A 23,602-nucleotide genomic window follows, 5' to 3' on the forward strand; every position below is an offset into this window, starting at 1 on the left:
GTAGGGATGTTCAGAACAGCGGCTTATCGGAAAAATTGTTCAAAATTTATTGGAAAACGTCTTAAAATGTGTGTTTTATTAACATGTGCATATGTGCTTGCGCCCTATTCACTAGCGAAGAATAATTTAAAACAGAATCTGAACATTAGCCTTATACATAGGTTAATGTAAATTGCAAGTTTAAAACGATTAGCAAAATATTGTACATTTTAGATTTTTGCAATAAATTATTTAGAAAAAAACAACAAAAAAACACATCATTTCCATATTTTACTTTATTTTTTTTAAGCTGTTTTTACCGTGCACAGCACTTGTAAACAATTACCAAAACAAGTGGTATAATAAGTAAAATATAATGTATAATTTTTAATTTAAATATAATTTAAAAATAGTTTTGGTGGAGAATACAACAACCCTGATATAAAAATACCAAAAAAGTTGCGAAATTCCCCGTGACAGTGTTGAAAAACGCTCAACCGCAAGCAGTGCTATCAGCTTGTACCACCAAAATCGCTTAGTCCTCCAAAATTGGAAGGTAAAACGCAAAAAACAACCGCGATATTCGTGAAGTGTCGAGGAGATCCTCGCGAGAAACGCAATCAGGATTACGACGGACCAAGCAACTGCAGTCGTCAGACAGAGGGAAAAATGACAAACCTGTGATTCGCCCGAAACAGTGCCTGGTGGGGGTGTCTCTCCTACTGTCTCCCTCTCTCTCTATCGCTCGCCATCCGCTCACCCCTCTCGCTCACTCGCCCGCTCGTCCGCTGGAAGGAGGGGGGATGGACGGTTGATGTTACGAGCAGCACAGCGCAGTGTGAATCACGTTTGGACGGACCCAAGGGAACCCAGTGAAGCTAGCGATGTACCAGAGTGCCTGCCAGGCGGCCACCACGGGCTCCTGTGTCCCGGGAACCGGTCAGCAGCCGGATAATGAGCGCCAGTCGGCACTCATAGCCCAACAACCCCCCACCGCGCCCGTGGAGCCCGATTACAGTGGCTTCGATATCGTTAAGGCTACCCAGTATGGGGCAATCGCTCGAGTCCGGGAGTTGGTCGAATCCGGCTGGGATGTCAATCAGCCGGACAGCGAAACCGTGACCCTACTTCATTGGGCGGCAATTAACAATCGGCGGGATATCATCCGATACTTCCTCGAGAAGGGAGCCACCGTGGACGCCGTGGGCGGTGAACTGAATGCCACGCCCCTGCACTGGGCAACCCGGCAGGGACATCTCGGTGCCGTCGTTCTACTGATGGCGGCGGGAGCCGATCCCAGGATTCGGGATGCGGAGGGGTGCTCCTGCATACACATCGCCGCCCAATTCGCACATACCGCACTGGTGGCCTACTTCATAGCCAAAGGCGTGGATCCGGATCTCCAGGATCGGGGCGGAATGACGGCGCTGATGTGGGCAGCATGGAAGGTGGGTTTGGTTCTTGGCATTTTTTAAGAAAGTAAATTTAAGATAAAATAAGTTTTTGTAATTTTAAATTATTGAAAAGAGTTTGGTGTGAATGGATTACTGCATCTCACTCACAAACATATTTCTAAAGAATACTTACAAGTGTGAAACCAGAGTGAAACCATTTTCACAAAATACAACAAAATATATATGTATAACAAGATTACAACTTCTAAAAGTTTTTAAAGAACTTTAACCTTGGGAAGTTTTAAAAAAGTTTTAAAATGATCGTTTTGTTTTCAAGGTTTGCGCTTTGGATCCCGTGCGCTTGCTGCTGACCCTCGGAGCGAATCCCGCCATGGTTGATTACACTCATGGAAACACGGCCCTACATTGGGCTATTCTGGCCCGGAATGCCACGGCCATTTCCACACTGGTGCTCAAGTCGAAGGCCTCGCTGGATGTGCCCAATCTGCGAGGCGAGACGCCGCTCTCAATGCTGGAATCCCAGTCGGGAGCCATTTGGATTGGGGCCAAGGTGATGGATCGCGTAAAAGAGGCGGCGCTCACCTCGCAGCAACGCCGATCGCTGCTCTCCAAGCTGCGGCACGACAAACGCCTGAGATGGTGGTCCATGGTGGCCTGCCCCTTTACTGCTTTCTATCTGGCTGGCATTGTGTTTACCGTGAACACGCTGTACATTATCAAGTTCTTTCTTTTGGGCTGCTTGTATGCCATATTCCACACGATCGGCAAGGCCTTGTTCGATGAGCATTTGATGGCCCTGTTGCCGCTGAGCGTTTACCTGGCCACCAAAGCCTGGTTCTATGTCACCTGGCTGATGTACATCGACGATGCAGTTTCGTTTACGGCCACAGTTTGCTTCCTGATCTCCTCGCTGGCCTTGTGGGTGTGCTTCCTCAAATCTTGGAAGGGAGATCCTGGTATTATTCGACCCACCAGGGAGCAGAGATTTAAGGTAATTAAGTTATATTTCTCTGTTATACCATGTCAAGTAACCTATAATCAATTTATGTTTACAGACCATCATCGAGTTATCTGAGCGAGGTGGAATTGGTTTTGAACCGGCATCTTTCTGCTCTGGCTGTCTGGTGCGGCGACCTATACGCTCCAAGCACTGCTCCGTGTGCGATCGCTGTGTGGCGAGATTCGATCACCACTGCCCCTGGGTGGGCAATTGCATTGGGCTGAAGAACCACAGCTACTTTATGGGCTTCCTCTGGATGCTGTTGATTATGTGCGTCTGGATGCTGTACGGTGGTTCCAAATACTATGTGAACCAGTGCAATGTCCGATTCGATGGTGAGATTACAGTTTGATTTTTCTAAGAATTCCTATAAAATTCAAGTCTTTCGCAGATTTCCTCGGTGCCATGCGGGCCATTGGTAACTGCGATGCCTGGGTGGGCTGGGTCATGGGCAACGCCCTACTGCACATGTCCTGGGTGATCCTGTTGACCATCTGCCAGACATATCAGGTGATTTGCCTTGGCATGACCACCAACGAGCGCATGAATCGGGGTCGCTATCGCCACTTCCAGGCAAAGGGCGGCCACAGCCCATTCACACGTGGGCCCATCCAGAACCTCATCGACTTCCTCGAGTGCAGTTGCTTTGGATTGGTGCAGCCGAAGCGTGTGGACTGGATGAACTACTACGATTACGATGCCCAGACGCATCAGACCATCGAGAAGGAGCCGTTGCTGAGCGTTGACTGCCCAGATGGAATGGCCGGTGACCACCAGTACGTGTAGGATAAGTCCTATCGGGATGCGAAGACGCTTCAGATGCCCATCGCGCATGTTTAACAATCGACACCAAATGCTTTAGAGAGTCCGCTACTGCTTTTTCTCTCTTCCTCAAAAACGAAACCGTTTCATTTCCGTTAACTATTTTAATTGGTCCACGCTGAACTGATGCAAAACTATATATTCGCCGAGAAGAATTCTACACAACCAAGACAGAAGCGTCATCGCTGACCGATATCGGATGATCGAGTTGGGGGTCAAGGCCCTTTACTTACGTACATATTATTCATGTATTACTGTAATTACTCTGTACATTTCTGCGTATTTCTTACTCTTCGATCATAAGCCGAAAGTACACAAAACCTTTTTGTCCTTTAAAGTATTTGTATACCAAAAAAAAAAAACTAAATGCAAACGTAAGCAAATGAACACCGAACAAATTTACCAATGCAACCATAATCAAAACCAGAGTTTGTTTAAGAGTGCAATATTCAAGATTTCGATTCACCTACTGAGATATTAAATTGTAAAGCGCACACAACCAGAAGAAAAACCAAACGAAATAACAAGCAAACTAAAACTTTGTACACGTTTTAGGGGATTTGCACGAAGGTGAAATCTGAGCGAAGTCGGTCTTAGGCGGGCTGGAACATTGAGCATTATGTATAAGAGAAATGTAAACTAATAGTGAAAATTCGGAAATACGCAGTCTTCAGGAACTTGGAGACACTGGCAGCTCTCTAAAATCGACGACTTCGCTTTAGGTACGGCAAGCAAAGGTTCCCAATATATTACCAATAAAAATATAGCGACGACAAATTAACCAATTGATACCAAGCACTAGCATACTTAAACAAATAATGAATAAATTCTAAATGCGATCCAATTCTAATTATGCACTAGTCTAGTCAGAAAATCATTTAAGTAAATGTTAAAGTGCAACTACAGCCTCAAATCGATAACAAATTGCATATTTATATAAACCCATATAGCTATGAAATTATCTAATTATAAAGTAAAAGGAATTTCAGCAACCTGAGAACAACACGCATAGCAATGAATAAAATATGTTGTAATTGTAACACGTTACTTAAATGCATTTAAATATTAATTCAAACGAAGTCTACAAACAAATTTAACATGAAGAATCGCTAAGCAAACATTTTCAACTATGTACTAAATATTGATAAAAAAACACAACTTTTTCGAGGTATTTTGTATTTGAGATTATACAAATAATGATGGAGATGGAAATGAAGCGATTTGCTAAGAAAGTTATATGTTTCAAATCCATTTTGTATATTCCTTTCGCTCGCATTGCTAACACGAAAAAAGCTTTCAAAAGACTATTTCAACCGATCACGATCTAACATTAAGCCAGCCCCCAAAAAGGATGGCGCATATAAACGTAATAATTAAGTGTTTTTGGCCTATTTAATGAAAACCAAGCAAATCAGCCCCATTGCCTACATCTTTAGTTTAGCAGCTAAGTTCAAGACAAATATATTTAACTAAAGATATATAAATGAATGTATTAAATAGTGTGTAGAACGATGGGAATTGTGAGCTCGAGGTGTCTGTATGTATGTGTAACAATGTGCGTTAAAAACAAATTTGAATAATAAATAGAACTTTATTCCGTATTCAAATAGACAATATTGTTTGAATGAATGAAAGGGTTGCTTGCCAATTTGCTCAATGAAATAAAAAGTCGCTTCGAATTGGGTTTTAATTTGTTTTTATTGTTTGATGACATAATATTTGTAGATTTTAAATTTCATTTTTTGTTTTTATTATGTTTTTGTTGTCGACATTGATGCATTACATTTATAGGCTCACTTTAAAAATAGAATTTCTTTCCATTTATGATAAATTAAGTTGAATGATTTATCGGTTGGTTTTTGTTTTGCTTTTATTAAAAGTAAAACATTTAAATATACGCAATTAAAACACGTAATCGCATTTTACACTTCAATTTTGTGTTTAGTTGCAATCCTTTTTGTTTAGCTTTTGCTTTAGACTTTTGCAGCGGGTGTAAATGATATACAATACATATATTATTTTAGCATTATGTATAATTTACTTGCTCGATTGCAAAAAATATGAGAATTTTGCGCGTTTGCAACGTGCCAATTTTTGTTTCCTTCCGATATTATTATTTTAAGTTTAAGCAAATTAAAAACACAAAGGCTTATGCACTAAAAAAGAATTGTTGCAAAAGTTAGTTGAGAAATACATGACATAGACATTACATAGAGAGTAAAAGATTGAAAGAAGATCTGAACTGGTCTGTGAGCGTGTCGTGTAGTTTGGATAGCATTAGCGTCTTTTGTCTATATATAATATTTATCAGGTGGGATTTCGGCGTGGCCAGCTTGAGCTCAATATATATATACATATATATACTATATAATGATTGATATTTGGTCGGAGTTGAAAGAAGCTATTGGTGTTTCATCGTTTACAATCGATTGCCGTTTTCACATGCTAACACAGAATACAGATCGCGGCCGAAGGTGAAGTTCAAGTTAAAGAAGGGTTAAAGTAGACGTAAATATATATTGCAATGCGTTTCATAAGCGCACTTGATAAGAGGGGAAATTAACATAAGTTTGGTTAAAATATATAGATGTATAATTTTTTCCATTTAAGCCTAGTACAATGTTTTGCAACTGCGCTTGCCTGAGTCCCAAAGACGGGAATCTGAATTTGCGCTAGGACATTGGGTTTAATCTTAATACCAGATCGGATTGAATGTGAGTACACAGAATAGGATCGAATTGAAATTCGGGACTTTGGGTCACAGACAAGCGCAGTCTCAGTGGTTTTTGTTATATATTAACTACGGACGAGCCGCAGACATTTAGATGCTTTACAAAGTGGCTTACAGATAGCCCATTTTCACCCTCTTGCAATGCAACTTAAACTCGTTTACACGCGACCAACCACTAACGATCGACAGACATTTCAGGAAACCAGAATGTGATACGATGCCATCCCCGCGATAAACCCGATCTACTAACTTTGACATTTGCCAGTGCCAGCGATCAAACGTGAGTGGGTGACCGCGTTTAAACTGATTTCTTTAATAAATATACGAAATATTATACATGCCTTAGCGCTATTAACATGTGTAGACACATGCCTTAAATATATATCCATGTATGTATATATAAATTTCTTTTAGTACTCATATTAAATATTTTTGTTTTAAGTTTTCTTTCTGCTTTCTCATCGTCGCCCCTTTTACTCTTAATTCTTTTTGTTTCGTTTTCTTTTTTAATAAAAAATATATATAAATATAGCTATTTAAATTTGATTTTATCTCTCTGCTCATATGTATAGTTATCATTTTTGTTTTATGCTTTTAAATCTTTTGCTTGCTCAGTTGGTTTTCCATTAAATATGCTTACAGAGTTATGATTATTGGGTAAAAGTAGAGGCTTATTATACCCCTTAGACGGGGTACCGCAAAAACGCATTAGCAATTAGCAGTTGTTTAAAAAAAACACAAAAAAATAATAATAGTTATAATTGGTAGAGCAAAACAAAAAATAAATAACAAATGTGCCGTGTAAATAGGGTTCTGTAAAAATTATGTATATCATATAAAACTTATGCTTAGCCTAGGTATCGAGCGGGGGGTTATAGTATATAGCAAATGGTAGTTGGTTTCATCTCGTCACCCCGTCTTCTTTCATCCAGGGTTAGTGAGTGAAGAGCAGCGCAGAGGGAAGGGGAAAAGGGAGGTGTTTGTTTGCTTGCTTATTGGCTTGCTTGGTCTTGTAATATGTATACAATTTATCATATATTTATAAACATTAGTTCCCACTGATGTTACGTCTTTTGCAGCAGCTCGCTTTGTGGGCTGGGCGGACTTGGCTGCTGTTGGTTCAACATGGTCGGAGCAGACAGAGTGGTTGCCTGGGTAATAACTGTCGTGGCAGAGATGGTCTGTTGCTGCTGCTGTTGCTGCTGGTGCAGCTGGTTCGGCGCCTGCTGCAGCTCCTGGGGATGCTGCTGGTTGGTCTGATTGTTCAGCGGCTGGTTCGAATTGCAGAGCACCGAGTAGACGGAATCAACTTTGCTAAGCTTCTCAAAGAGCGGGATCAGTTCACGCAGTTCGCAGTCGGTCACATCGTCGAACCAGGATTTAACAGGAACCTTTCAAGGAAAACAAACATAAGCTTTAAGATGCTCTATAATTATAGGGTACTTTTCTACTTACTGCATTGTCTGGATGAAAGATATAACTGGCCGGTGAATTGTCGACGATGACAATCTTTTGCAAATCCCGTCCTAGACGATTCAGATCCTTAATGTAATTACCCCTGTAATAAACGCATGATTCCCTAAACAGTCTTGCACGAAACACATTCCATCTGAAAAGGAAATAGTTTATTAATACATTTTTTCTAATAAAATACAGTGACTTACTTGTCTAACAGATCGGCAACAGGATCTGCATATTTGGCTAGTGATGCTGTAAACAAAACGCACTCGTACAGTTCACCCATCTTCTGCAGAAACTCGTCCACATGCGGTCGCTTCAGAACGTACACCTGATGTACGGTCCCATCGATCTCCACTGGAACTATGAAATCAGCATTCGGTATGGGCTACATATTAACAAAACACCCAATGTTATTATGAGAAATCGGTAGGGATTGCGGAGGTTCACTTACCTTAAAACTACTGTGCACTAGGGTCTCATCCAAATCGATCACCATGCACTTTCTGTGCATATCGGTGAGCCTAACTTGAGGTAGTAGGTACCTTTGTTGGTCCGGTAATGGTGGCGGTGTTGTCGAACCATCGATTTGTGTGCCATTCTGGTTGGTTTTCGTTCGGTTTCGTCGCCAGCAGCAAAGCAGAGATTGGATGAATCCTCGCTTCTGTGGCTTAAGGCGATCCACATCGTCTGGAGAGGACAAAAGAAGGAACCAAAAATTGTAATATTATCATCATTTATCTTTGTAAGTAAATAAAATATTGGTCTCTTGAGAGGTTCTTGGGAGAGGAATAATTCAGACCCTTTAAAGAAATATCTCCAACCTATATGTACTATTTTAATCAATTCAAGTTAATTTACATACTTTTCAATTATTCGAAACCATCAGTAATTGATGTATTTATTCACGTCATAAATTGTCTTAAGGATATCCAAATACTAAATACATTCTTTCGGTTAAACTTCATAAACTTTAATACAAATTCCAAGCATTTCTGTTATAGCTCCTCCATTAATTTAAACAAAATTCTAGCAGCCTCATAAAAACTTCTCCCGCAGAATTTAAGACCCCTAAAAACGCCCACGAGGCTTCCAATACGCGCGTATATATTTTTATTCCATTTTCGTCTGTGTGCTTTTAGCCTTGCTCAGATTACTATTTACAGTTTGCGCCTCATAATGACATAAACATTGTCTGTTTGGTTTGCTACATTTGCATAAAACAAATATAGATCTATTCCAATTTCTATATCTGGTTAATACTGCAGTACATGCAATGCAGACAATTTGTTTTAGTTATTCGTTCGGCCGCCAGTGTGTTTTGGTTTGTGGTTTTTTTTCTTTTTTTTTTTTTTTTAGTGCGAAAAAATTTAAAAATAGAAGTCAAAGGCAAAACTAGAAGGCAGCAACACTGCGGCGCGAGGGGGTGGGAGTGGGGCAGAGGGGGTGGGAAAATGCGTTTAATCGATGGGAAACGCTATAATTGCATGCAAACACAAACAAAGTAGCAGGTATACTGAGCGTTACAGTAACACTTCAACAAACAAAACAGCACACTATAATTTGGGTTGAAACTATTCTTTAATTAGACAATTTAATTTAGTTTACCTAATTCTAATTTATCTATTCTCTTAACACCATAATAGTATATTGTTCTCAAGTAATTTAGTAAGGCTTTTTTAAACTCGCCAAATTACAGTATAATAAATTATAATACAATGAAAAAATAGAGCAAAAGCAATATAATAAAACTAGTGAGTTTGAGTCAGAGCTAAATTGAGATTGATTTGTAGGACTGGGATAAACACGTTTAAATGTAAGATGATCTAAAAATGCAAAGGTAAGCATTGAAGAGTTTACTTTACTGAAGTTGGACTGTAGCAGATAGAACGAGCAAGGAAGATAGTTAGTTGGATAGATAGATAGATAGATGGATAGAAGGTCACATGTTGACCTTTAAGCTGGCTTGAGGTGCGGCCACCTTGGCTAAAAGGGATAGGGGGGATGGGGGAAGGGCGATTAGGGAGTCAGGGATAGAGGATAGCGAAAATGCGTCCGTCCGCCATTTGCATTGTGTGGCAACAAAAGGAAACAGCAGTCAAACATCACTTAGCAGAGAAAACAAGCTTCAAGTGGGTGATGTGGGGGGCGGTAGGTGGGTGGCAAGAACGGGTGCAGGGTGCTGGAGGCAAGGGGTCCTTCTCGCTGGCTAAGCTAGACGTAACGGTTCATTGAACCGTTAGCCAAGTGAAAACTGTGCTTAGGATGTGACGAGCTTTTTCTTTCTGTGTCGGTCTTTTTAATATACCCTTACTTAAAAAATCCCTTATAAAATATAAAGAAACCAGCTAACTTAAAACCTGGGAAGACTAAATGTTTTTAACTATAAATTTATTATTTGTATTATTTTATTTTATTATTCGAAAATCTTCACATCTAAAAAAAGCTACATTTGAGATCTATAATAAGTTATTCAAATAAAAATAAAGTATTTAAAGAATCTTCGGTAATAAAAGTAAAGATCTTGTTGGGACTTTTTCAGATCGCAGCTTACTTGTGTAGATGCATCTACTAAGAGTACTTAAATCCACCATTTCTCTTCTTTTCTCTGTTCCTAATGTATTTTTTTCGCATAGAACCTTTGCAAGTGAAGTGCAAATGCACTTGAATATTTTATGAGCGTGTGCTCTTGTTGTAGTTGCTGCTGCTTCTCCGGCATAATGAAAGCTTTTTCCAGCGTCTGGCATTTGTAATTATTAGGCAGGTGAACCTCCCTCCCTACCCCTCCTCTCATCCTTAACCCCTTTTCCGCTCCTTTCGCTTACCTCTCAACTGTTTTTTTGCATAACTTTGCATAAAAGGGGCCGAAAGCCAACCCGTAACACTCAACTTGTTGAAAACTGCTCTGTATCCTTGCTGATTATTGATAGGCAATCTATATTTGGGTCGTCGATGGAGCAACACCTTCAGCGAAGCAAGGCAACCCACTCGAATCCATTCCGAACACCCCCCAACCACCCACATTACACTCAAATAGGCTTTTGTCCTATTTTTAAGGTGTTTCGAGCAGAGCGTCGCTGGAATTGTGTGGGAAGCCGCTTCGCATTCTTCTTGTGCTCGTTTCCAGACATATTTAGATGACCATATTTATAGCTCATTATTGGGCCAACAATCTGTCATGTCTCTACAAGATTCTTTTTTAATAGACCCCCAAATATGGGCCGAATGTTTGCGAAACGAGTCGATCACGTTGAAATATTTAATATTTCAAGGGGCTTGAGAGCAATTAAATTTTTTGAGGTTGCCTTTGATGTCTACAAATCAAAATTAATTGTAAAAGGCAGTGTATACATTTTTGTTTTTTCTTTTTTCCAACAAATACTTTTAAAGAGACTTTTAGACCGTAAAGTATATAAAAAATCATTTACATTTAGCAATACAATAACAAGCTAGAAACAATTTTAATTATTCACTGGTCATAACAACTTAATATTCTTTAGAATAAAGCCAAAACCCGCCAATAACAACAAGTAGTATTTTGTTCAGAGTACATAAGCTGAGAGCAAACAATTAAATCAAAGATTTGTGTATAAGAAAATAATACGACAAGGACGTAACAACTACAATCGGTGCATTAATTTATGCAAATGCGAATCCTTCTCCGCCAGACTGTTAAACGGCCTCACGCGTCAATTGGGCTTGATTTTCAGGACAACCCGCCAACAAACACATCCAGAAAAGCCAACACACCCGTCTATATATGTATCTACTGAGGCGAAACGCCAATGGTAATTTCTTAAGATTTTCTTTTGTTATAATTTGAACATATTTCGTTGACAAATTTCGGTTCTGTTGGCGGGCAAGGTCTTTTCAGTCAGATAAGGAGAGGGCAACACGACAAGGGGGCATTATTTGATAATTAATTTAAAACAAATAAAACAACAAAATTCGTAAGAAATCGAGAATATAATTGTTCACATACCGCACACACACACACCCAAAGTGAAACAGTTTTTATTCGACTTTCGGCCACAGACGCTTATCTAATCAAAATGTTTGTTATCTGGTGGGGGGCACACTATGATATCATTCTTTCCGATGCCAAGAGCAACAAAAAAGGCCACACAGTCTCGACCTTCAGCATATTTATGAAGCTTTTTTTTTGTTTTTTAAACTTCAAGATAGAGAGGGCTCAAAACTTAAGCCGCAGCAGAAAAAGATGGCAAACAAAGTTAATGGCACGTGATATAAATGGACAAAAAAAGTGTCAACGACTACAGTAAATATCGCCAAAACGAATACCTTTTTAAAACAACAAGCTTTAAGTCATTGAAACAAGAATATTTTTGGAAATGACTTAACGAAAACAAGACAAAGTATCAGAGATTCTTCCACTTTACCTATAGAAACACCTGTTCTACAGTTTTAGAAAAACATCTCCCTTATAAGAATGGCTTTTTAGAGCTGCAGCACCCCAATCTTGCCTTTGGTTTTTGGGGGTTGGCCTTCATTTAACCCCCAACGAAGTTCAACGAACCTGTATCAACCATGGAGATAAAATCTTAATGTACAGAACTCGTTGACCTTTATCGATTCAAAAAAGAAAAGCCAAGACCATCATTTTTAAAAGTGTTTCTTATTTGTTGGCATGAGTATATAGGAACTAGAACCACACAAATCTTTTGCACGCAGTCCGCTCATCTTGTTCCGCATATAATATTATTTTTTCAATAATTAAGCATTGCATTGCATCTGTTGTGTCTGTTTTGTGCCTTTCAAAAAACATAAGGTTGTAGAACAAATACATACACTAAGATATGAAGATATGTATTTTTTTTTTTTTTATTAAATTTTTTTATCGATTAACTTTTTTTTTATAAATTTGATATAATTGCTTGGGCAATGTTTAAACATTTAAAAAAATAAAAGACATTTTATCGCGCCTTGTTACACTTTTGGGATACTTGAATACTTTCATCATTAGCTAATACCATATGTTTAAAAAGTTAAACATGAATATTAAAAAAATATTACGAATACGCTATTTTTGGCATAGCGTAATAAATGAAACAATAAAAACAATATATAAATATTTCAGCGTACTACTATATGTATTAAAATAAGTGAAATGTTTGTATGAAAAGTATAAACATTTCAGCATTGCACCGTAAAAATGTACGGATTGGACTGATCCAGTTTTTCCCATTTTCCCAAATTTGTTTATGCACGAGATCTTTGATCCCAATTCGCATTCTTTAAAATAACATTATTTGGCTATTTTTGGACTTGATCAATAAATGTGAAAAAATAATAAATACTCAAAAAGGGCGTAAAATTGAAGAAAAACGGGTTGTCTGTGTGTGCGTGAGTAATTTGGCTTTCAAGACCTTGAGAAAAATGAAAAATCACAGCAGTTCAACAGAGGTGGATAGAAATGAGAAATGAGATACTAGGAGAGCATTTGCGTTTGCCCATAAAACCAATATAGATGTATTTATAAGCGAGGGGAGTTAAAGGCGGAGAGGGAGGTGGGGGTTGGCGGTATGGCGAACATATATTTATATAAATATTTATACGCGGTGAGGCAAAGCAAAAAGCACTTAGGCGGCGGCACCCACTCTCAAATAAAAAAGAAAAACATATTTCAACTGTTGCTTTTTGCTTGCCGGTTTGCCCCCATATTGCCGTGCTCCTCGCACTCACACACGCCCCGCACACCCACTCGCTCACATAAAAAAACAGCTGAGATCAGGGTAATAGCAGTGGGTTTGACAATAAGCTTTAACAACATATCTTTATAGCAAGTGATTACGTTTTGGGACCCTTTAATTTACTGCAAATATAATTTTAAAGGAAATACTGCAAAAAAATATTTGTAATACATATGTACTTATTTATTTTTGTCAACTTTACTTATTGTGTACTTTAAAATTGTAACAAACCAGATTTAAAAAGTAAAATACATAATAAGTTTATTAAATTTTTGGACAGTGTTCTACTACATTGACCACAAGTGTTTGTACATACAGCTGCGATGACGACTCGCTCAGTAACTCACGCTCTCTCAGTTGTTCCAAAGTCGACTAGAAAAAACCGCTTAACTCCCAATTTGGAGCCCATTGGGATAACTTGTATTCTAAAATGTAGGCTCCTGGAATTGATTTTCGATACAAGTAACTGTTGACACATATAGATTGGCGAGCAGATAAAGAAAAAGACATTTTATTTGCGCCAAATTGGCAGCACCGTCAATCAAAATTGAAATCAAAGTGAGCGAGCGACGTCGATTAACACCTAACCGCAAAAATGCTATATATTATATATCAAGTTTAGACTGTACATGTGTGGCCATGTATTTGAGGTGCACTGGCGACCGCAGATTAGATTAAATTAGTTATTACTTTACTTTAAAGGCGTTCATCGCGGTTTTTTATACGTCCAGCCCCACCCCTCAACTCACTGAACAGAAAAAAGTGCTAATCGATACCGAATGTAAATATTTAGAATTTGTTATTTATAAATAAACAATTTAATGCGATTATATTTTTATTATCGAAACTTGCGTTTTTCTAAACTATTAAAGACAGCATGTTTTTTGAATAAATGAAGGCAAATCGTATTTTAAATGTCAATGTTACAAACTAGTTTTTGTTTTTAAACTATACATAAAACCACAATTTTAATAATTGTTGTTACTTTTCATCTGTGAACTAGCCCGCTCTCTTTGGCTCTCTCCATTCATTTATTCATTCATTCATTCATTACAACCATCTCGCAACCTTTAAGCTACGGTTTTGTTGTTCGTCTGTTGCTTTGTTTGTTTGTTTGCATCACTATAAAAAAGCACACACAACTAGTTTTATTGTGCTCTCGCTGTATCTCTCTTTATACCGGTTTTCCTCAATTTTTTCTTAACTTTTCTACGTTTTTTTCTGCTGCTTTTTACTGTGCAATTTAATTGGCAGTTTCTATTGTTGGACCCTCGAAAGTAAACATGCAAAGGCAGTTAAGCGAAGGAAAAGAAAATAACATAAGAGAAAGAAAAGGCTTTCGTGTCGAAATTCCATGACGTCACTTGTGCCGAAAGACGTCATCAATTGATTACAGGTGGGAGTGGGCCAGTGGGTGGCAATTGGGCGGGTGGCGGCAGAGTTGCAACTGCGTCGCAAAATAATTCAATAACCACAAAGCGAAGAGAGCAATTTGTTAGATCATTCACAATGGCCAACGAACAAGAAAATACAGCGATGAAAAGGGGGCGAGACAAACACAGGCAACTGGGGCGAAAATAATACTACTATTATTAATCACAATAATGGAAACCTGTGGAGACTTACTTAATTTAATCGTACTGCACTATACAATTCAGGTTATACGGAGAGATTTTTTAAACAGAAGACATACATACTTAACTTTTTACCCCTTTTTCAATTGGTACAACAAACAATTATCTTCTTTGTAAGGTTACTTCGATTTTAAGTTTCCCTCATTCTTTCAATTGCATTTTGAAGTACTTTTTTAAAGCGTTATTTTATATATACATACATAATTGATTTTAGTTACGAAAATCATCTACTCTAAAACTACATCAATTTTTTTTAATGTTCGTAAAGTATCTATCCCGTCTGACTGGTATGCTAAAAAAAAAACTGTTTAAACATCCACGTCTATCAACTACTCTCAGTAAACCGATTCTTTTTATAGTTACAATGAATAAAAATATCAATTATAATTTTAAATAGTGCAATTTTTAAGTAAGCGTTAAGGGTTATAAAGTACTTAAAAATCTTTTTTTAAATGTGTTACGTTTTAATTCTTCTTTTTTTACTTATAGAGCGTACTTTGTATAAATTATAGAAAAAGGCCACTGCCATTAAGTTTGTTGAGACAGAAAATACGACATATGTAGCAACTAACTATTCCCACAATTATATTGACCGCAATTGGGTGAGCACGAAAGGTCAGCGGGGTGTTGGGGGTTATTTTTGGAGCATGGTGGGTGGTGGGTAGTAAGGGGGACAAAAACTTCTTGGCAGCGGACAAGTGTCCTTTCGTCTTTGTTGTGACGCCGCGGGTCTTTCAAGTAGCGATGAGTCATGAGGGGAGGTTAACTACTGGGTCTTGGGTTTTCCCCGTTTTCCCCCAATTTTTACTTGTGTTCTCACCTTTGTCATTGGGATAGCTGGGATAGACGTTCAGTTGCTCGTCGTCGCGGGAAACTTGCGTGATTATTGATGTTGCATCCATTTAAGCACTCGGTTTTGGGCTCCACTTCGCTTAACAGGTTGATAAATCAGATCGGTTTCGGATAGGATAGCTGCAAAATGTTGCGCACACATGAGAGATACATATGACAATTATCGCGAGTTATTTCCATGTTTTCTTCGCTTATATATATGTGCCATAAATACATATATGTATATACCACGTATATAGCTCACACACACATGCACCAATTGATAGCCTGCCCCAGACAGTGGAATTTTACAATTACGCTTTGGCCGTCCGTTCGCTTCGTTTTATTTCTCGATGCAAATGGGTTTTCCCTTTGATATTCACCTCTCTCTTTATCGCTCTCTTTCTCTCTCGTCGCTCTGTTGCACTTTCGCCTTTCGGTTTTTTTAACTTTTTTAAAACTATTAAACGCTTTGCTGTGCTAAAAAACACTTTCTTTTCCTTCGCTCTTGTTTTTGGTTGCGCTCATTCTTTTACTTCTTTATCCGCGTCTGCTTTTCGCACTCAGCTTCGCAGCGTTTTATTTATAAACGCCCACACAGACACACACACTCTCACAGGTACGCACACGCACGCACACTAGCTCGGCCGCCGATGTTTTCGTTATTTTCTCCTTATTTAATTTTTCGCACTCGGATTCCCTGCTCGCATCTTGCGTTTGCCATTAATTAATCGCGCAACAAAACAAAACGCGTGCGTACGTCGAAAAAAAGTAATACGAATAGCGCAAAAAAACAAAACGTGTGAAGAGTGTGCCCGCCGTGGTTGCAAGACGAATCGCCAAATCTTTGGGGTTAATGTACTAAATTTGACTAGATACCGCAAATGTATCACCTGAAAAAAATTCTTTAAAACCAAGTTTGGAATTATAAAAAGAAAGTAGGCATTTAAAGGGTTTAAACTAATTTTTAGAAACAATCAAGAGAAAATTTAAACAAATTTTTAGCAACATTCGAGAAGATCATAAGACCTAGCCACAAACGGTCTCCAGTAAGGATTTTGAAAATTTGCCAAGGGTCATACCAAAGTGTTGCCAACTAATATAAACTTTGGGTAGCTCTCTTCAGATGTTAAGAAACTTTAAAAAACATTAAAAATATATTTATTTAGTAAAAAAACCTTTTTTATTTAAATATGTATACCATTAAGTATAGATGTCTCTATAAACATTTATAAGAAAAATAGCCGAAAAATAGCTAGGTTCACAGACTGAAAGAATTGCGGTGGTCTGGCAACCTTTTGCCGGGTTGTTGTTACGCGAGCGATTTTTTTTGGTTTATTTCTAGTTAAATTTGTCAAAGAAATTGGATAAAATGCTGAACCTCCGTAGCGCTCAAAGATTAAGCTTGCGGTAGGCTTTAGGTTAAGACCTTTGAAACCTAAACAAAATTTTGGAATATCAATCCTGACCCTTATTTATTGCAGCTCCCTTGTGCCGGCTGCCTACAAAAACGTGGGATTGGTCAACTACTCCTCGAAGTCTAAAAACAACGATGGGTACTCCTCCTCGGACGACGAGAAGCCCACGAAGAAGAAGGATAAACCCACGGAGACGGCAGCACAGCGGTTGAACCGTTTGTTGGGCACAATGCAAGCCACAGACCAACTCTCTGCATCAGATTTCCCACGTCCTGGCGATGCAAACAGGAAGCGCAGAGAGGCCCAGAAACAGGAGATCGCTTCTAAGAATGTCCTGACCGCAGCAAAGAACATTGCAAGCATGCTGGGCACGAGCGAGAGCGACAAGAAGCAGACCGAATCGGAGCTGCTCGCCAAACTCTTAGGCCATAGTAGAGAATCTTCTTCAGCTGGGACAGGAGAAGCTCAGGAAACAAATGCTGCTACAGCATCTGCCGGCGATAAGGAGCTTAATCTAAGGTGAGGACAAATCTAAAAATTAATTTTGATTAAGAAACCAGTAATCGCCAGATGTTCAATATAATACTTTTTTTTTCTCTTTTAGCGAACTAATTGTGGGCATGAAGATTGATCGTCGCCAGCAACCGCAACAGGTGGAGCAGACTCGCGGGGAGTATGTGCGCCGCTCATTGGCTTCCAGAAGCAAGTCTCAAGGCAGGGATGGTCAGTACCAGCGGCCACAGAGGCACATCAAACGCGAGGCTGAAACCTTTACGGGCAGCGTCAATCTGTACGGAGGCGAACCTCTTGGGATCTTCAAGGATACCACATTGCCCATTTCTACAGACATCCTTTCCACCTGGTCGCAACTAAGCGAGCGGGAGCTTAGCCTACAAGCTGCCCATCCGCCGGCGAACTATTTCGAGCAGATGGTCCTGTGGACGGATCAGAGCAAGGTGTGGCGCTTCCCCATCAACAACGAGCAGGATTGGACCGACGAAGTGAACGTTGACTTCTCGGAGCACATCTTCCTTGAACAGCATTTAGAGGACTGGTGTCCCAGTAAGGGACCCATCCGTCACTTCATGGAGCTCGTCTGTGTCGGCCTTTCAAAGAATCCCTATGTGACCGCGCAGGAGAAAAAGGATCACATCTTGTGGTTCCGTGACTACTTTCAAGCCAAGAAGGACATACTCAAGGATCTGATAAGCAAGGAACCGGGCAAAAGTATTTCCGCCTAATGTTTTGGTTTGAATATTTGTTAAAAATATATTTTTGCTTTATAAGACCATCGATATATAGTTATATATATGATATTGTGTAGATATATATATGTGTGTGTGTATAAGAATGTGAGTCCGTTAAATATCCTAATACTTCGAAGGCTGTGCAGGCTGTGTGCGGAATGTGTGTGCCGGAAAGGGGCTTCAGAATAGCAGGATGCGTTTCTCTACCGTCTTGCGGCAGATGGGACAGCCCTCGATCTGGTCGCCGCACATCTGGCAGGTTCCATGGCCACACAGGAAAACCATGTTCTTGATGCGATCGAAGCAGACGGGACACATGGTCTAGAAAATAACATAGAAATAGTAAAGTGGCCTTAATTCGTAGTTTATAATATGTTTAAACGTACCTGCTCCTTAATGTCCTGCAATTGCTGCTTCAACTTTTGCACATCATCCATCTGGAAGTTGTTGACGTTGGATGGGGCCACCATGACACTTCCAGCTGCTGCCAGATTCGAGACATTCGATGAGGCTGCCGCTGCAGCCAACAAATTGTTCTGGCTATTTAATTGATTGCCGCTACCGGCCACTGGGGTAACCACGGTGTTGTTCATGGCCACGCTGTGACCTGATGCATTGGCACAGGCTGCTGCTGCTGCTGCCTCCAGGAATCGATCCTCGGCAAGTGGCAAGCCTACGGTCGGCACTCCTCCTGCCACCGCCGTTACCTTCTCCGGTCGTCCGATTCCTCCACAGCAGAGACTAAACGACAGGATCTCGTCGATTTGGGTACGACACAGGACGCATTTCTTCATCAAAGCACTGCAGTGCTCACAGGCAACCATATGGCCGCATGGTCGGAAAAAAACAGCTGCCCTGCGATCCGAGCACACCAGGCACTCGTCGATCTTCTCGCGCGATGAGACGGTTTCGCGGCAAATGAGGCACTTCTTAACCCGCGGCGCGCAGGTCTCGCAACAACTGACATGACCACAGGGTTTAAACACCGTGTCACGCTTGGCATCCGAACAAACCAGACACTCATCCAAGCTGGCCGTCGACTTCGGGGCTTCTTCGTGCAGAGATTGGCTCATTTCGTTGGCCTTACCGTTGAGTGCAAAAATGGAAGATGATGAAGCGGCAGGGAAGGTGGACGAGGCAGCCATACTGGCCAGGGACAAACTAGCCGAGGAGGATTGGTTAAGGCTGCCACTGGCTGCTCTTGCCCTGGCATTTGAGCTTGTTCCAGCCACATTTCCCGGTAACTCCGAGTCATCAGTTTTCCTTTCGTTATAGCACTTGACCAGCGTCTTGCAGAGATTGGGATCCGGACACAAGTCCAATGGAGTTTGCTGCTTGCGGTTCTTCAAAGTCAAGTCAGCTCCGTTGGCAGCCAAAAAGCAGGCAATCGAAGCCGACGCCTTCTTGTTGTTAGCATTCCGTAAGCCCATCAACAGCTTGCCAAATCCCTCTACATCCTGCAGTTGCTTCAGCTGCGAAAGCGTATGATGCCTGAGCGCTTCATGCAGCGGCGTATCCCCGTCCTTATCGGGTATGTTTAGATCGGCGCCATCCTGCACCAGCAGCTTGACAATCTGTACGTGCTGACGTTCCACCGCAAGATGCAGAGCCGTCTGGAGATTCACATTCTGCCGGTCCATGTTCGCCTTGCCCATGTGCACGAGTAGCTCCGCTATCTCAACGTGGTTATTGAGTGCCGCTAGGTGCAGGGCAGTGTAGCCATCATCCTTTTTCTCCTCCACGATCCAAGGACGGTTTGTCTTGGTCAGCAGAATCTTCATGGCGCTGGGGTTGCCCTTCAAGGCAGCATGATGCAAGGCATTAAAGCCATTGTTGTTGTTCAGGGTGATGTCAGCCCCGAAGTCCAGCAGCAGAGACAGCATTTCGTCGTGCTCCTTGGATATGGCATCGTGCAGCGGTGTATCACCCTCGGAATCCTGCAAGCTGGGATGGCAGCCCAGCGTGAGCAGTGTCTTTACCACGTTCAAATGGCCCTTATTCACGGCAATATGCAAAGAAGTTTGCCTTCGCTTGTTGCGCGCATTCAAATCCGCCCCAGCTTTGGCCAAAATCTCGATGACCGCCGCCTCATCGCCGAAGGCGGCATGGTGTACAGCTCGATCTCCGTCCTTGTCCTCGATCTCCACGTCGACGGCGTGACGCAATAGCACTTGAATGACCTCGATGTGGCCATTCTGGCTGGCCGCCTGCAGGGCCGTATGTCCGGCAAACACGCCATTCACATTCACATCCGGACCGGAACTTGGCGAGGCGCTGGAAGTCGAAGGTTGAGCTGCGCCGGCCAAGTACTCCTCGCAACGTGCCTAAAAGCAAGAGATATTTGTTTGATTTCAAAGAAATATACATTGAAGACCTTGAACTTACTGCAAATCCATTGGCTGCTGCCTTGACGAACTCCTCGGTGGCATCGCCCGAGACATTTGGTTCGAACAGCTTCTTAAGAATGGCTGAGAGTCGCTCTCCACTAGGAATAACCGGAGCACATCCCCCATCGGAGGCCGTGGACGAGGCCACTTTACAAACGGCCAGCGGATTGTAGGTCCACGAAGTGTTGCCCACCTCCACCTTGAGGTCATTGTCATGGTAGACCTGTTGCACCCTGCCAATCTTGCCCAGGGTCAGCTGCATGGCATCAGCCCATTCTCCGTGGCCACGCTGCAGAATCTTGATGCTCTCCACATCCGAACAGATCTTTACTATATCGCCCACTTGGAATTCCGGTGGAGCTGTCGTCGGCGAAGACACTTTCGTGAGAACAGCTGGGTTAAAGGTCCAGCGATTGCCGGAGTTGTAGGCCACCACAATGTCGTGATCCTCATCGATGCCCACAACCATTCCGGCGTTGCTTAAACACTCGAACATGCCATCGGTCCAGCCGCCATGTCCGTGCTGCAAAGATTGCACAATTTCCAGGTCCAAGTCCACGGTGACCTTGTCGCCAATCTGGAAGCCATGTGGTCCTTTACCAGGGCCATTTTCACCCAATAGTGGCAGATGATCCCGGTAAACATTACTGCCCTTGGCATCGTTGACGACCTTTAGATCAGCCATTCCCTCGAATCCCACGCGATACAGATTCTTGGAGCCATTGTCCCAGATCACATAGGCGGCGGATCTCGGCGAGGCGGAGGACCAATCCTGTATCTCGTTGACCTTGCCACGCCGACCAACTCCACCATCCTGGTCCTCCCACTGCCAGTCCACACCACGAACGACTCGAGCTCCCGGGAAAATGCCCCTGGCCAGTACTTTCTTTGACTTTCGACGCGGTTCCAACATGGTTCTCTCGCCTCCTGGCGTCGTAATCCTGTAGAAGCGATGCCTCAGGTGATGCTTATCGCCGTGATAGCAGATGGAGCATAGATCGTAGTTGATGCACTCGGCGCACTTCCAGCGGATGCCGAAGATCGGTTGTTGGCGGCAAGTGTCGCACATGGTGCCCTCGTGTTTTACGCCAGTCGGAGCACTGTCCAGGATACGAAGATCATAGGCTCCGGCGCAGCGGTAATTAGCAGCGGTGCCGTTGTCCCAGACAACCACTACCTCCTCGGCGGATTCGAAATTGCGCACGGTGCCCACGTGTCCTTCTCCGCCATCCTGTAAAAAAAAGGGAAAAATATTTCATTAGTAAATCAATTAATCTTACGATTTGGTATTGTATAAGCTGAAACAGACGCTGATTAAAATGCGAAAGTTGTACTCGAAGTGCATAACAGCAACTGACTAAGTGTTAAGGTAGGCAAAAGCTACTAGTTCGTTTGACTATCTCTCAAAGGGATCAGCAAAACAAAAAAAAATATGTATTATAAAATCGTAAGGGTACGAAGATGCATTCCCTAGTTCAATCTGACCTGTTTATATTTCTTAAATGTTAGTGTATTTGGTAAAACCAGATCTCATTATTGAATAAATTCCACTGATAAGTTTTGATTGCAAAAGAAATATTTAAAGCGAGAATTTAAATCTACTTAAAAAATTTTTGCACTTTGATTTCATCAATGAACAGATATTATTGTCTTATGGTTTGGATTTGATTTGTGGTTCACTTGTTAATGCTGGTTATTCTTCACTTTAATTTAATTTTTAATTTCGGCACGTATTTGCGGAAATAACCATATCTTGATTAGGTTTTATTCACTTTCAAATATTTTTTTCCGCGTTTCGGCAAACACACTTTGAAGATTGCATGAGAGTTATGACTCACTTGCATAATGTCAAGTAAAGTGGACTCAAACATTTTCAATAAAACAGGTAAAATAAATCAAATATATTACTACTGATTAGATTTATTTCACTATTTTCTTTTTAAATCCAAAATCGTAACAACATTAATTATTTAAATAAACATATTTAAAATGTCGTGATATCACACTTACTAAATTTGGCTAAAGGAAATGTTTTTTATTTTTTTTAAGCAAACACTTTAAATTTTTCTCTTGAATTGGGATAGGAAATACAGCTTAATGCAATCGCTAGTCTCAGTAAACAATATCTATAAGACTCCTCTGTGATTGTTATTCTTCTGAGTATCGAAAGAGGACTGCATGTGGGTATACACACACTTTCTAGGATCACCTTCGTCCATCGGCATTCTGGTGAAAATGTGAAAAGAGAAACCTGACTAGTTTGGCAAGATGACAAGAATCGCTTTTACGGGGTGTGCAATTAACTCAATTGATCGGTCAATTGAGAACAGGGAGAGTTTTGCTTTTCCCCAGAACCAGAACCCGGACCCGCAGACTTGTTGACCCCTTTCGGCTCACCTGTTTGTTCCACTTCCAATCTGGTCCGCGGATCACTCTGGCACCCACTCCTTCCATTGAAAAACGGCGGACAACGGCGGCCGCTGAGCTGGGAATTCCTGCTCCACCGCCCCCCGTTGTCGCGCCCCCCGCTGATGAGGAAGCCGACGAGGTGGTGCCACCCGGACCTCCACCCCCGCCCCCTGTTGCACTGCTCACTACCACACCCACAGCCGTTGATTGTTGTTGTTGTTGCTGGCCGCCTGTATTGGTGTTGGTGTTTGTTGGAGCTCCACTGGCATTTGCTGCATTTGTCGAGTCCTTGGCCGTCGATAAAGTGGCCGCACACGACATTTTACCACTCCGCAAGGTCGTTGGGCGGATGGTGTCACTTTTCCACGGTTTATTGCACTATTTCGCTGGGGTTTTCGCGATGAAAATCGAAACAACAGCAGAGCCACGGAATTTTACAACTAGCCGAGTAAGACCGTAGCCGTGAAATCGAACAACACCATACCATATGCAAGCTATCGCACGAACGTGTAGTGTTGCAAAATGCTGGTCACTCTAAGGCGCGCAGTGGAAAATTCATT

The 23,602-nt window shown here is 41.3% G+C and overlaps 4 protein-coding genes across 4 annotated transcripts; 2 read left to right on the forward strand and 2 right to left on the reverse strand.

The window, feature by feature from the left end:
- Positions 1-472: 472 nt before the first annotated feature.
- LOC108096309 (palmitoyltransferase Hip14) lies at positions 473-4,825 on the forward strand. The gene is made up of 4 exons (XM_017197796.2): positions 473-1,427; positions 1,711-2,385; positions 2,450-2,729; positions 2,786-4,825. The coding sequence occupies exons 1-4, from the start codon at positions 864-866 to the stop codon at positions 3,178-3,180; spliced, it is 1,914 nt and encodes a 637-aa protein (XP_017053285.1). The 5' UTR covers positions 473-863; the 3' UTR covers positions 3,181-4,825.
- A 70-nt stretch (positions 4,826-4,895) lies between these two features.
- LOC108096310 (phosphatase Herzog) lies at positions 4,896-16,391 on the reverse strand. Its single transcript, XM_017197797.2, has 6 exons — positions 15,965-16,391; positions 15,571-15,722; positions 7,860-8,095; positions 7,612-7,793; positions 7,403-7,556; positions 4,896-7,338 (listed from the first exon to the last, which is right to left on the reverse strand). The coding sequence occupies exons 2-6, from the start codon at positions 15,650-15,652 to the stop codon at positions 7,012-7,014; spliced, it is 981 nt and encodes a 326-aa protein (XP_017053286.1). The 5' UTR covers positions 15,653-15,722; positions 15,965-16,391; the 3' UTR covers positions 4,896-7,011.
- Positions 16,392-16,857: 466 nt separating this feature from the next.
- Positions 16,858-18,294, forward strand: LOC108096349 (28S ribosomal protein S31, mitochondrial). The gene is made up of 3 exons (XM_017197897.2): positions 16,858-16,991; positions 17,066-17,518; positions 17,604-18,294. The coding sequence occupies exons 1-3, from the start codon at positions 16,954-16,956 to the stop codon at positions 18,238-18,240; spliced, it is 1,128 nt and encodes a 375-aa protein (XP_017053386.1). The 5' UTR covers positions 16,858-16,953; the 3' UTR covers positions 18,241-18,294.
- An 88-nt stretch (positions 18,295-18,382) lies between these two features.
- Positions 18,383-23,496, reverse strand: LOC108096348 (E3 ubiquitin-protein ligase mind-bomb). The gene is made up of 4 exons (XM_017197896.2): positions 23,031-23,496; positions 20,632-21,864; positions 18,633-20,570; positions 18,383-18,567 (listed from the first exon to the last, which is right to left on the reverse strand). The coding sequence occupies exons 1-4, from the start codon at positions 23,361-23,363 to the stop codon at positions 18,427-18,429; spliced, it is 3,645 nt and encodes a 1,214-aa protein (XP_017053385.1). The 5' UTR covers positions 23,364-23,496; the 3' UTR covers positions 18,383-18,426.
- Between the last annotated feature and the right edge of the window lie 106 nt (positions 23,497-23,602).

This window comes from Drosophila ficusphila, unplaced genomic scaffold (genome assembly GCF_018152265.1).
Source record: "Drosophila ficusphila isolate 14025-0441.05 unplaced genomic scaffold, ASM1815226v1 contig_106, whole genome shotgun sequence".
NCBI classification, from domain to species: Eukaryota; Metazoa; Arthropoda; class Insecta; order Diptera; family Drosophilidae; genus Drosophila; species Drosophila ficusphila.

Excerpts from the sequence above, each read along its gene's own strand:
- LOC108096310 (XM_017197797.2), bottom strand. The coding sequence starts at position 15,652 with ATGGATGCAACATCAATAATCACGCAAGTTTCCCGCGACGACGAGCAA. Across the intron at positions 7,794-7,859 it reads TAGTGCACAGTAGTTTTAAG|CCCATACCGAATGCTGATTT; the intron begins GTAAGTGAACCT and ends GTTAATATGTAG. Across the intron at positions 7,339-7,402 it reads TCTTTCATCCAGACAATGCA|GTTCCTGTTAAATCCTGGTT; the intron begins GTAAGTAGAAAA and ends TTTCCTTGAAAG.
- LOC108096348 (XM_017197896.2), bottom strand. The coding sequence starts at position 23,363 with ATGTCGTGTGCGGCCACTTTATCGACGGCCAAGGACTCGACAAATGCA. Across the intron at positions 21,865-23,030 it reads ATTGGAAGTGGAACAAACAG|GATGGCGGAGAAGGACACGT; the intron begins GTGAGCCGAAAG and ends TTTTTTTTACAG. Across the intron at positions 20,571-20,631 it reads CAGCAGCCAATGGATTTGCA|GCACGTTGCGAGGAGTACTT; the intron begins GTAAGTTCAAGG and ends TCTTGCTTTTAG.
- LOC108096309 (XM_017197796.2), top strand. The coding sequence starts at position 864 with ATGTACCAGAGTGCCTGCCAGGCGGCCACCACGGGCTCCTGTGTCCCG. Across the intron at positions 1,428-1,710 it reads TGATGTGGGCAGCATGGAAG|GTTTGCGCTTTGGATCCCGT; the intron begins GTGGGTTTGGTT and ends TTTGTTTTCAAG. Across the intron at positions 2,386-2,449 it reads CCAGGGAGCAGAGATTTAAG|ACCATCATCGAGTTATCTGA; the intron begins GTAATTAAGTTA and ends TTATGTTTACAG.
- LOC108096349 (XM_017197897.2), top strand. The coding sequence starts at position 16,954 with ATGCTGAACCTCCGTAGCGCTCAAAGATTAAGCTTGCG. Across the intron at positions 16,992-17,065 it reads GCTCAAAGATTAAGCTTGCG|CTCCCTTGTGCCGGCTGCCT; the intron begins GTAGGCTTTAGG and ends TATTTATTGCAG. Across the intron at positions 17,519-17,603 it reads GATAAGGAGCTTAATCTAAG|CGAACTAATTGTGGGCATGA; the intron begins GTGAGGACAAAT and ends TTTCTCTTTTAG.